The 13,539-nt window shown below is 36.2% G+C and overlaps 1 protein-coding gene across 1 annotated transcript in view; it reads right to left on the reverse strand.

Moving 5' to 3' along the window:
* LOC102875941 (chromosome unknown open reading frame, human C10orf107) overlaps positions 1 to 13,539 on the reverse strand; it is a 195,586-nt gene that overhangs the window by 166,908 nt on the left and 15,139 nt on the right. The window contains exons 3-4 of the mRNA XM_006889059.1: positions 10,645 to 10,814; positions 5,848 to 5,992 (exon numbers count right to left, since the gene is read on the reverse strand). Coding sequence (XP_006889121.1) covers positions 5,848 to 5,992; positions 10,645 to 10,814 — 315 coding nt within the window. The remainder of the gene's footprint in view (positions 1 to 5,847; positions 5,993 to 10,644; positions 10,815 to 13,539) is intronic.

The following is a 13,539-nucleotide window of genomic DNA, read 5'->3' on the forward strand; positions in this document are numbered from 1 at the left end:
GCTTCTTGATTTATGTATAGATGACACATATGCACAATTAAGAGGTTAGAGATGCCCATTCCTCAGTTTTCCATAATTTATTATGATTTATACAGCCAAAAGCTTTTGCAGAGTCAATAAAACATAAGTAAGCATCATCATTGCTACATGTTTTTAGCAAGCATGATTTTCTCATCTGCATTTTACAGGTTGTTAATGAGTCTTTATACAATCTACAGTCTTCCTCATATAGCCCACATTCTCAAATTATTTGCTCAGTATATAAATGGTTAAGTATAGTGAGTGAAATGGCACAACACTTACTTACATCTTTTCTGATTTTAGACTGTACAGTATTGTCTTGCTTGTATGGGATTTTTTTAAAAAAATACTAATTATGATTTTTAACAAAAGTTTGCAGAAAAGTTGGATTTTTCATTCATTCATTGTTGCACATTTTCCTCCCTATCACCCTTCTGTTCACTTTTATTTTTTTATTTTTTTTTAATGTCTATCTTTGTTTTATTGGTTACACAAAGGCATTTGACTGCGTGGATCATATCAAACTCTGTGGCTGACTCTGCGAAGAATGAGAATCCCAGAACACCTGATTGTGCACTTTTATTTTTTTAATATTCGTTTGCTCATAAAGTTCACACTATTTTTCGTTTATATTGTGTTTCATACAATCATTTCCATACATTATGTATTATAAAAATCAATTAACATTGGACCTCACCCATCATTACCCAATCTTTTCAGATCTTTCCTGGATCCTTACCATTTCCTTTACACCCCCACCCTCAAACTGTGCAACAGCTGCTTCTAATTCTGTGTACAGGTTTTGCGTGGACACAACTGAATGTTCTCGGATTCCTATTTTTCCCAATGTCATTTGTAATTTGTTATGATTCACAGAGTCGAAAGTCTTTGCATAGTCAAACACGGGTAAACATTTTTCTAGTATTCTCTGCTTTCAGTCTAGATTCATCTGACATCAGCAATGATATTCTTGTTTCATGTCCTCTTCTGAATCTAACTTGATATACTGGCAACTCCCCAACAATGCACTGTTGCAACCATTTTAGAATTATCTTCAGTAACATTTTACATTCATGCAATATTAAAGACATTTGATATGTTTTACATTCTACTGCTATATATCTTTTTGAGATAGGCATAATATTAATCTCTTCCAGTTAGATGATCAGAGAGCTGCCCTTTCAAATTTCTTGGCATAGACAAGTGAGTGATTCTGATGCTGCATTTGCTTGCTAAAACATCTCAATAAGTCATTGGTTAATTCTTGAAACTTGTCTTTCACTGGTGCCTTCAGTGAAGTAGAACTTCTTCCTTAAATACCATGAGTTTCTTGATCATATATTGTCTCCTGGAATACTTGAACCAGTTCCTTTTATTACAGTGACTCAGTGTATTTCTTTCACTTTCTTTTAATGTTTTCTGGAGCCTTCAATGTTTTACTCATGTAATCGCTCAATTATTTACTTGTGAGGTTTAATTTCATTTTCCAGTGCTTTCAGCTTGAATGACTATGCCTCTAGATATTTGCATATTTAATTTTAATCCTTGACTTTGTTGTCCTGAGCTACTCTTTGAAATATTCTGTTAAGCTCTTTTATTGCATCATTTCTTCTGTTCCCTTTATCAACCCCATGTTCAAGACCAAGTTGCAGAGTGCCTTTGACTTTATTTAGTTTGTTCTTTTCATTTTAAATGCCTTTTCATGACCTGTTTCTTTCTTCATGATGTCTTGATGTCACCCCACAGCTTGCCTAGTCTTTCATCATTAATGTTCAGTGCACCACATCTACTTTTGGCATGGTCTCTATACACAGATAGGAAATAGTCAAGGTCACATTTGTTTTAATTTTTTTTCAGTTTCAAATCTAAACTCACATTTTAGCAATTTAGGGTCCATTCTCCAATTAACCCTGACCTTATTCTAATGGTATTGAGCTTCTCCTTTGCTTCTTTCCAGCAATATAGTTGCTTTGATTCATATGTGTACAATCTGGAAAGGTCCACGTGTAAAGTCAAATTTTTGTTGGTGAAAAAAACATATTAATAATAAATAGCTTTTGACCTTGCAAAAATCTAACATGTAATTTCTGGTTGTCATTTCTGTCACCAATATCATATTTTCCACTTCATGGATCTTCCTTTCCAATTTCTGTATTCCAATAACTAGTACATCTTGATTGCATTTTTGACAAATTTCAGCATGCAGAAATTTGTGGAAATCTTAAGTTTCTTTATCTTTAGAATTAGAAGTTACTGTGCTCAATGTCAAGAAGACAAAGATTCTCACCACTGCACCAATTGGTAGCATCAGAATGGATGGCAAAGAGTTTGAGATTGTTCACAGCTTCAGTTTGCTCGGCTCCACGGTCAACACTCTTGGCACCAGCAGCCAAAGAATAAAAAAAACATATTGCGGTGGGAAAGTCTGCTGTGAGGGACCTCTCTAAAGTACTCAAGAGCAACGGTGTCTCTTTGGAGACTAAGATGCATCTGACACAGGCCATGGTCTTTGCAATCACTTGCTATGCATCAGAGAGTTGGACAATGACTAGGGAGGATAGAAGGAGAATTGATGCCTTTGAGCTGTGGCGCTGGAGAAGAGTATTGAATGTACCCTGGACTGCCAAGAAAACAAACAGATTCATCCTAGAGAGGGTTAAACCAGGCTACTCCTTGGAGACAAGGATTCCAGGGCTTCATCTGACATACTTTGGACATGTTGTAAGGAGGTACAGGTCCTTGGAGAGGGACATCATGCTTGGGAGGGTGGAGGGACAGCGCAGGAGGGGAAGACCCTCTATGAGGTGGATTGATTCAGTGACTGAGGTAATCAGGATGGGTGTGTTAGAGACAGTGAGATTGGCACAGGATAGAGCAGATTTTAGGGCTGTTGTACATAGGGTCTCTATGAGTCGCAAGCAACTCGACGGCATATACAACAACAACAACAGTATTAAGTAGTCTTCCTTATAATATATAATTAGCTTAATATTTCAGATTGACCTTAAAATTTTTTTCTTAATAGTGAACAGGATACTATTCCTCTTCAATTTGTCATTATTGACTTAAGAGACTATATTTTCATCTGATTCATAATGATCAATACCAGTATATTTCATCTCACTAATGCCTAGGATAGTAATCATTAAATTTTCTATTTCATTTTGCTGACTACTAAAGGTGTCACATGAAATGTAAATTTTATTGTCAGTTAACTTGTGTGTAGTGTGGAACATGTTTTAAAAATGGCTCTTCCTAAACTGATTAGGGGTGAACTTAATGTCAGGTTAAATTTAAATAAGTTTATTCTTTTGGTACTAGTGTTATATTTAAAAACGCCTTTGGAGTCCTTGAAATAAAAGCATGATGTGATTTTTTAGTGTTACTGGAGTTACAGATTTATGAAGAATACTATACAGGTATTATAGGAGAGTGCATTTTTTAAATATCTGCTCCAGATGTCCTACTAACTCACATTTTCATTTTCTGTAATAAGGAGTTTTAAAGTAGATGATTTCCTTGAAAGCATATTATGAGGATCTAAAAGCATCAAAAATACTTCTACTTTACATTATCTGCCTAATCTCTCAAATATTACTATTTTTTGAGAAGGAAGATTGGTGATTTTTGGTATATAGACTTACTCCTGTGGGTATTTAAAGATGACTAACACTGGTATTTTTTCCTAACGTAATCATTTTCTGAAGGAAGCCATCAAGAATATTTTCATGGAGAGATGAGATGAAAGGGAAAAGAGGCGCCATCCTTCACCGTCTCGAAGGTGGCACCACTGTGCCTGCATGGTTTGTACTGAGGTTAACTATCAGTCCCTGTGCACATTATAAACCTCCAGGGCTTAGAGCTGTAAACAAATGTGTTCTGTGAAAGGAATATGGCAAGTTTACACACACACACAGAAGGGGCAGAAGGACATGAGACAGTGTGAGGAGCAGAATTCCTCTTGCCCAGTGATCTCAAACCATGACAGGCAGAAAGGCCAACAGGTTCTACTTCAACTCTCGATTCCCACACTCTAAGTACCTTGTCTTCTTACTCTAAGTGATATGAAGAATAATGTGGCTTTTAGTGAGAGAGAGCCATTAGGAGGTATATTAAGAAATTATATCAAATGCCATTATAAAAAACACATTACATCATATACCATTATTAATTCATGTAAAAAACAAGTGTATAATCTTTATCATATTAAGTATATTAATGTTTAAAAAGATTCCAGATCACAGCAAGGACCATTGCAAAGTGTATCATGAGCATACTTGCCTATGATATCATTTAACACCCTTTCTATTGGGATTTTAAAAGGAGAAAACAGAGTATTTAGCATAAGAGGAATAAAGATATTATTGCACAGGAGCTTTTAGTTATTAAGAGGAAAGTTTGACCTACTCTACTTTAAATATTTTTTAAATTTTTTAAAATATTTTTTGTAAATATTGCAAGCTCTAAAATTGTCCTCATGGTGAGATGCATGATTTAAATCTGACCTTGTGACAGGTTTCTATGTTTAAAAATATAGAATCACTGCAACAAAAAAAAAAACCCAACAAACAACACAATTTCCCCCCATGCACCATGAATATACTAAATTTGACTGGTCAATTCAACAAAATATTTCAAGATACATAATAAATTTGTAAAAAAGGATATACATGTCTTTAGTTCTTAGCACAATAATTTAAAATAAACTTACATGGAAATGACTATTGCTCTTCAAAATGAAAAATTTCATTGGGAAGGTCTGCTAAATCCCTGGCCTTAAAATATAGTCGATGATAATTGAGTGCTGCTGTTGTTAGCTGCCATTGAGTAGAGTACAACTCATAACAAATCTGAACCCTGTGCCACCCTCACAATCTCTTACACACTCAATTACATTGATGCAATCACTATATCAATCAACTTGGTGGAGGGTCTTCCTCTCGTTAGTCAACTCTTCACTTTTCCAAGCATGATGTCCTTTTCCAAGGAATGGCCTCTCCTAGCAACCTGCCCAAAGTGCATGAGATGATGTGTCATCATCTTTGCTTCCAAGACGCAATCTGGCTGTGTCTTCTGAGAAACACATATCTCTTTGTTCTTTTGGCAGTCCACAGGATAATTAGTACTCTTCTCCAACACCACAGTCCAAAGGTATCAATTCTTCTGTCATCCTTATTCTTTCATTGTCCAGCTCTCAGATGCATAGCAAGTAACTGAAAATCTCTCGTGAAGCTCTGGTGGATTCAAACTAAGTGCTTTGGGGCAGGCAGGACAACTTCTTACCACTAAGTAATCAGAGTTCCAACAAAAATATAGCCTGTTCAAAGTGAATGATAGAATCTATTGAGAAAAAAAAATTTTTCTTGTGTTGTTTCAAGAATGCTATAATAGCCCAACGGTCAAGGCCCTGACTATTAGATGGAATATGGAATATTATTTTATTATTGGAAGCATGAGTGACATCTACTTCCTAAACAGCATGCCTCTGGAAACTCTATGAACTTTGATAAATGATGATAATTATAGAAAGGCTTCAGGCCTCTGTTCATAGGATTGCTATGAGTCATGCTCAACTCGACAGCAGTCAACAACAACACTGGTTGCAGTAATTATTGTATAAGTTCTAAATTTGTTGACATTAAAGGGGTTTTTAAAATTCTTTATTGTGATTTGGCTTAGGTTATACAAAAAAATTTATGTTTCCATCCAACAAACCAAATACATTTTGTTTGTGACACTGATTGTAATCCCTCCCCACATGTAACCTACTTCCTCTCTGTATTTCACATTTTGAATGGAGCAAATGCTGCTCAGAAAAATCCATACCTGATTTTCAAGTAATCAATGATAGCATTGGCTTGTGTTATATCAAAAGTATTCCATTCCTCATTTTTTCCTAGATGAGATGGTCCTATTTCCGCCATAACTTCTCCCAGCCATTTTATGCTGTCTTTTAAAGACATATGCAGTGCTAAAAAAAATTTAAAAAAATAAAATTCAGGACAATCTTAGGTATTATTTTGAGAGATGCTTTCAGAAAAGAAAAAAAAAAAAAAGAATCCAAGAAATCTAAATGTATTTAAAAAACATTGCTGTAGTTTTCCCAAGGACAAATGGTAAAACTTGTAATTTCTTCATGAAATAATGAAAACGTTTTTGTGTAAAAGAGTAACAGATGAATTGGCAATTCAAGTTACAAAGTAATTGTAAAATACACAAATGTCTGAAGAGGTTTTTTATTCCATTTTAAGAGGAAAAATACATCTAAATATTATTTCAGTAGAGAGGAAATTTTTCTGATTTTTATAATAATAATATATTTGAATATGACAAAAAAAGATATTTGTTATCAGCTGGTAAGAAAGACTTAGAAGAGGCTCGACCATGATAGACAAGGGAGCTGAACTCAGAGTTCAGCTCTGAATGTGAGTGGAGGAGCTCAACCAACACTTATTTTAGCTGATGTGTTACCATGTGATATTTTGGACCTGAACATTCTCAAAAGAAGCCAAAAATAAAGGGTTTTATGGTAAAACATAGAATTATGCTTCCCACCCCACCCCCCATTTCCACAGTTATACACTTATAACTCATGTAAATTAGTTCTGAAATGTAAGCCCATTAGAGCTAGAGAGAGCCAGAAGAAAATGTAAGATATTAACAACTCCATCATTATTAAAATGAAACTGCTTATTGATTCTAGTCCATTCTTTTATAGCTGAAACAACAAAAAGTACCAAAATAAACAACTTCCTAAAAACTACTTAAAAAAAAGTAAGCTACTTTCTTTTAAAAGACGGCAAATTTATTCTGCCTATTTAGGGAGGGACCTTACGATGAGAAAGGTTGAGAGCAGAGGTAGAACGTTATAAAGGCTTCAGGGAAAGTGAGACTGCAGTAGTTTTCAGAAGGGAAAACACCACCAGGACGAAAGGTCAGCTGGAAGCTTGGACGAGCTGCATGGAGAACTGGAATGTGATATTTAAGTTAATATTTGATCAGCGGCATCACTAGGGTTGGTGCCACCCTTACACCGTCACTCTTTCCCTATGTACTTTCATCCGTACCAGACTACACAGAATCTTTCGCTAACTCATTGCCACTGAGTCAGGACTGACGCATAGCAGACCTGCCAGCAGATTTTCAGGGTAGGTTGCACAGGAGTTGATTACCCGTTTTTCAGCTGTGGGACGGCTGGTGACATACAACCGCTCACCTTTGGGGTGGCGCCACAACTCCTTATCCCGTAGGCCAACAATGCTCCCTAGAATCCTTGGTAATGTTTATCGTAAATTTTAATTACAAGTTAATAATATGGGATATAATATAATGCTTAATTATGATCTTTGTTAGATTATATTAATTTTTACAACAGATTGTTTTATAAAAATCTTTCTACATTGTGGTGCTGGAGAAGAGTATTGAGAATACCATGGACTGCTTGCTAGGAAAACAAACAGATTTGTCCTGGAAAGGGTTAAACCGGGTGGCTCCTTGGAGGCAAGGATTCTGAGGCTCCATCTAACATACTTTGGACATGTTGTGAGGAGAGACCGGTCCTTGGAGAGGGACATCATGCTTGGGAGGGTGGAGGGACAGCGCAGGAGGGGAAGGCCCTCTATGAGGTGGATTGATTCAGTGACTGGGATAATCAGGATGGGTGTGTCAGAGACAGTGCGATTGGCACAGGACAGAGCAGAGTTTAGGGCTGTTGTACATAGGGTCGCTATGAGTCGCAAGCGACTCGATGGCACATAACAACAACACAACAACATTGAATTATCACATTATTAGTCACATATCATATCAATACTGGAGTGGATGCTTTCTTCTCCTTTCCTTTTAATTACTGCTGCATTTTTCAAAAGCATTAAAGAGTTTCACAAACTAGCTAAAATGCTAGGAAATTTTACAAAATCAATGACTACAAAAACACTGGCACCAAATAAACAGAAAGCCAGCACGTGCTTGAAGCCTGCAGACAAAAATGAGTGATTAGAAGCATCATTGTAATTGAGTAGTAAGGACAGCTTTGATTGAAACGCTAGAAGGCTCAAAAGTAAATCAGAATAGAGTTAGCTTTATAGGTATATCAATATATGTAAGCAGGGCTGACAAAAGCTGTTTTTCTTGTTACAACTTGCTACAGGGTTATTTTTTTTATAAAAATAATTTCTCCTGAAACATTTCATATAAATGTATTGTCACTTTGGGCTCTCCTTTTTTACAACGTCACCAGTATGGGCTGTGCCCCCAAAGACTCCCCACTGCTAAGGGACTTCACTATCTCCAATGTGAATTCTACTCTCTCAATCTCAAACAAACCTGCTTGTCCTTTGAAACCACCAGGACAATTTCTATTGCTTGCTAACTGGAAATATTTCTTTTGGGGAATGTAGAAAAGTCATGAAAACATTGGCTGATGCATAGACCCAAATACCTCTGAGTCTGATACTCTCTGTGGGATGTACGCAGTATACTTCAAACATGCAAATTACTAATGCAATGATAAAATAATTTAGATTTCAGGAATGGTATGATAAACATTAACTTATAAGTCATAGGTGGTTCCAATGCATAGATGTTGATAAGACAAAAGAGAGGAATTTCCCCAGAGGGTTCTACTTGTAGGAATTAGAAAGAGGCATAGAACTGTGTAAAGACTAAAATTTGGTTTAATGGTTTACAATTGGTCCATTTCCCTCAACCTTCTCCAGACAGTCTTTATGTATGTAAAATGCACTGAATTAATCCTGAACGACTATTTTGTTCTACATTATTCTCAGTGTTGCCTATTATGATACCACATTTATTGTTTCCAAGTTAAACTTGTTTTTGAAATAATGTCAGAAAATAAAAAAAATCTTGTTGAGTGAAAACAATTCATAAATGAATGGATTAAAAATCTGAACTGCTTCATTAATAAAATGGTATTAATTATAGTAGCAGTGAAAACTAATTTTTAGATAATTATAATTATATATGAAATTATACTTACTAGACACAAAATAAATTTACATATCTATTTCCACATCCTGGAATACAACCAACTTTAAAATAGTTTTCTATGTATTATGGCTTTAAAAATGAGGCAAGTTATTATTTCATTTATGTGAAATATTTGCTCTTCTGAAAATTACATTTTGTAATTTGATTAAAATGTGAAAGATTGAATCACTTAGATAGCAAGGGCTGCTAGAAATAAGATTTATTGTAAAAGACTTAGGGGTAATGCAAAAATACACTAGTTTTAATATTAGTTGGAAGATTTAGACTGGTATCTTATAACTGTCATTTACTCTCTAGGTAACCTGAGTCTCATTTTTCCTTATTTGTAAAAGGAGAACAAAACTAATTTTCAATATTTCAGTTGATCAAATAGGAAAGGCATGTGCTTCTTTAATAAACTGAGAAAGTATATATGTTGAAATTACATTTGCTTTCTAGAATTCTGTTCCCACACAAGCATTTTTGGTGTGGCAGGAAGATAGGCTTAGCCTTCCTGGGGCTGTCACCACGTGACTTTAAGATGTTATTTAAACTTCTCTAGGTCTAATTACTTTTTCTCCTTTAGAAATGTTGAGATAAGAACTATTTCCTAAAACTGTGTGTGATTTGAGTAGGATAATATTTATAAAACAATTGACACAATGGCTAGCATAAGCTAAGCTTGTAAAAGTATTACTCCTAAAAAGAATAATTATCATTAACTGGCGGAAACCCAATTCTGTACCATAGAAGCAACTAAAAGTACTGTATGGTTGGTTACTTTCTATTACATGTAGCACAGTACAAAGCTATGAATCTGGATCAGCCACTCAATCATAAGCATAAAATCTGAACTGACTCTCTTGTATATTTTCAAGTCTCACATTAATCACATTATCACATAAATGACTTGTTCCTTTACTGGAGAATGAAATAGTCAAGAATATGTGGATAACAGGTATGTTCGTTGCTACTGGGATAACAGTGCTTCTAAGCCTAGCAGCTGGTAGAGCTAAGAAACACATGGTAGAGCTAAGAAATACAAATTTAACCTGGGTATGCGTATGTGTGTATGTATGTGTTTTTTTCCCATCATCTTGGAACCAACCCAAAGCTTGAGCCCAGATGAATACCAATACACATTTAAGTCGACCCAGACTCACAGGAATCCCACAGGACCTAGTGAAACTGCCCCATAAGCTTTCTAAGGCTGGAATCAGTATTGAGGGAACTCTGATGCCCTAGTGGCAAGAAGCTGTGCTGCAATCCCAAAAATGTGAAGTTCAAAACCACCAGTTGCTGTGCAGGATGATCAATCTCCTCCAGTGAGATTTGCTGCCTCTGAAAACCCTCCAGAGGGTCAGCTATGGGCTGGACCCAGATTGACAGTACACAACAACAATAAGCTCTTAAGTGAAATGAACATTTCTTGGCATATTAGCTATTTAAGAGGATTTTAATTTTGTTAGGTATTTTTATTATACGTGTGTGTGTGTGTGTGTTTAAACCATACCTTTATTTTTCTTAGAAACATTTTCATTGATGAGATTATAATAAAATTATACATTTGTGTTTAAGAACATAATTTAGATAGTGAATTACATGTGATTTTTTTTAAAAAAGGAATGTACTTACTGTTAAGATTATGAAGTAACATATCTAACAAAGTCATAAATTGTGAATACTGAGTAACAGAGAAGTCCTTTTCTTTGGCCCACAAAAATCCAGACACATAATAATCTAATAGAATCGCTTCCTTTAAAGATGTATGAACATTCCTGAGATTCAAAACCTCTTCCAATTTTCTGCAACAAAAAAGAAAAATCTCAACATTAAAATGAAATTAAATACTTTTCTTTTTCAACAAGATTTGAGAAATTAATTATTCTTTCTCAAACAAAAATTTTATAAGGCTCAGAATCTGCAAATGGAAACCAAACCAAAACAGGTGTTATCAAGTCAAGTCTGATTCATCTTGAGCCCACATGCCATGAGTTTCAGAAGAGAGCTGTTGCTCCATAAGGTTTTCAATGGCTGTGACCTTTCTGAAATAGATCCCCCAGACTCCCTAAGATGCCTCTGGGTGGATTCAAATATCCCATTTCTTGGTTAGTCACTGAATTCTTAACCATAAGAACAACCCAGGGACTCCTAATCTAAAAAGAGACCCCATGACGTTAAAATCTGTAAGTCTAAAATAATACTCCAGTGTAAAATAGAGCTCTACTGGAGATAACTTTCCCCACTTTCTTACTATGCTTGAACCAGTTTCTTACAAGAATGACTTCTAAAAGTAGGCTGCTGAGATATAGTTCACAGAGTGAAATACATTGTTAGCTACAGCTCCAGAAAGGTCAGTCTTCTATCAACACAACTTACCGTCCAGTGGGTTGTTGTTGTTGTTGTTAGGTTCCACTGAGTAGAGTACAACTCATAGTGACCCTATAACAATAGATCTGAACCCTGTCTTATCCTATGCCAACCTCACACTTCCTGACACACTAGAGCCCATTGCAGTAGTAAGTGTGTCAATCTGCCTGGTTAAGGGTCTTCCTCTCATTGCTCCTCTGTCTTTCTGATCATCATGTCCTTCACGGAATCACCCTTCCTAGCAACAAGCATTAAGTACGTGAGGTTCTGAAGCTTTATCATCTTTGTCTCCAAAGAGCACTCAGGTGGACTCTGCAAGACTATATTTGTTTATTCTTTTGACCATCATGGGATGGATGTTCAGTACTCTTTTCCAACACCACAGCTCAAAAGCATATTCTTCTATCCTCCATATTCATTGCCCAGCTCTCAGATGTATAGCAAGTGATTGAAAAGACAATGGTCTGGATCAGACACACCTTAGTCCTCAAACGGATATCATTACTCCTCAGTAATTTGGAGAGGTCCATAACTGAAGACTTTCCCAATTTAACATGTTTCCCTATTTCCTGACTTCTGGTACAAAGGGTGTTGACGGTAGATCCAAGTAAGATGAAGTTGTTGATAATTTCATTCTTCGCCCCCCCTATCATGATGTCGCCTATCAGTCCAGAGGTAAGAATCTTTGTTTTATTGACATTGATGAGCAATCCATATTTGAAGGCTGTATTCTTTGATCCTCTGCAGCAGGTGCTTTAAGTTTTCCTCAATTTGAGCAAGTTAGGTTGTGTCATCTGCATATCACATATTATTGATGAGTCTTCCTCTGATCTTGATGCCACATTCTTCTTTATAGAGTCCAGATTCTCAAGTAATTTGCTTAGCATACAGATTGAATTGATACGGAGAGAGAATGTAATCCTGACACACTTCCTTCATAATTTTAAACCCTTGCTCTGTTCACACAACAGCCTCTTGATCTAAGTATAGGTTTCACATGAGCACAATTAAGTGCTCTGAGATTCCCATTCTTCTCACTTTTAGCCATAACTTGTTAAGCATGATCCATAGTTAGATGCTTTTGCATAATCTTAATAAAGCACAAATAGACTTTCTTCAGGTAACCTTTACTTCCAACCAGGATCCATCTGACATCAGCAACGATGAGCCTTGTACGAGTTTTTTAGAGATTGGTAAATCACATGGGAGAAGCTGCCCAGCTTCCATCCCTCTGCGTCACCAGAGCTCCATATTTCTCCATCTCATCTTACTCTCAATCAGATAGGAAAAACATTATCTGGTGTATTTTTGTGCTTAGAAAATGAGATAGTATTCCTTTTAAATGTACTTCTCCATTGATATTTTTCTTGTAGATTCTGAGACACCAGCGTTCTTGCTAGATGTCAGCCAACTTGCTAAGTTGGCTCCAAGTCAGAGGGACAAAAGAACAAACCCTGTGTAAGACAGTATGACACCTTGCCTGATTCAGCACCTGCCTTACAGTATCTGCTGTTATTAACCCCTCTGATCAAGTCACTGTGTGAGACCACCTCACTGAGGGCCTTCCTCTCGTTCTTTGATAAGCAAGTCTTTTCCCAGAGATTGGCCCCTCCTGATAATAAGCCCAAAATAGATGAGACAATGTCTCATCACATTTGCTTTTAAGGAGAACAGTGAGGCCCTTTCTTCCAAGACAGATTGCATACTCTTTTGCAGTCCATGGAACAGTCAACATCCTTGGACAACACTAAAATTCAAAAGCACCAATTCTTCTTTGCTATTCCTTATACATTTTCCAGCTTATGTATTGTATGCACATTAAGCAATTAAAAATACTGTGGCTTGGGTCTGGTACATTTTGTATTGTTGTTAAGTGCCATTGAATCGTAGACAACTCATAACAACTCTGTGAACAAAAGACCTGTACACTTGTCTAAGTTTCTCCAAGTTCATAGGGTTTCCAGAGGCAAGCTATTTCAGAAGTGGATGCCACTCCTGCTTCCAAGCTTATATGAATCAGGGAGCTCCACCAAACACTGTCCACCATACGTAACCATGATCACATTTGACACATCAGTGTTACATTGTCTAGCGTCACAGCAACCATGAGTTACCTCTATACAGCAATGCACAGACCAGTGCTATACCACTTAGAAGAAT

This window comes from Elephantulus edwardii, unplaced genomic scaffold, assembly GCF_000299155.1.
Source record: "Elephantulus edwardii isolate Elephantulus edwardi_28Jun2011 unplaced genomic scaffold, EleEdw1.0 scaffold00074, whole genome shotgun sequence".
NCBI lineage: Eukaryota > Metazoa > Chordata > Mammalia > Macroscelidea > Macroscelididae > Elephantulus > Elephantulus edwardii.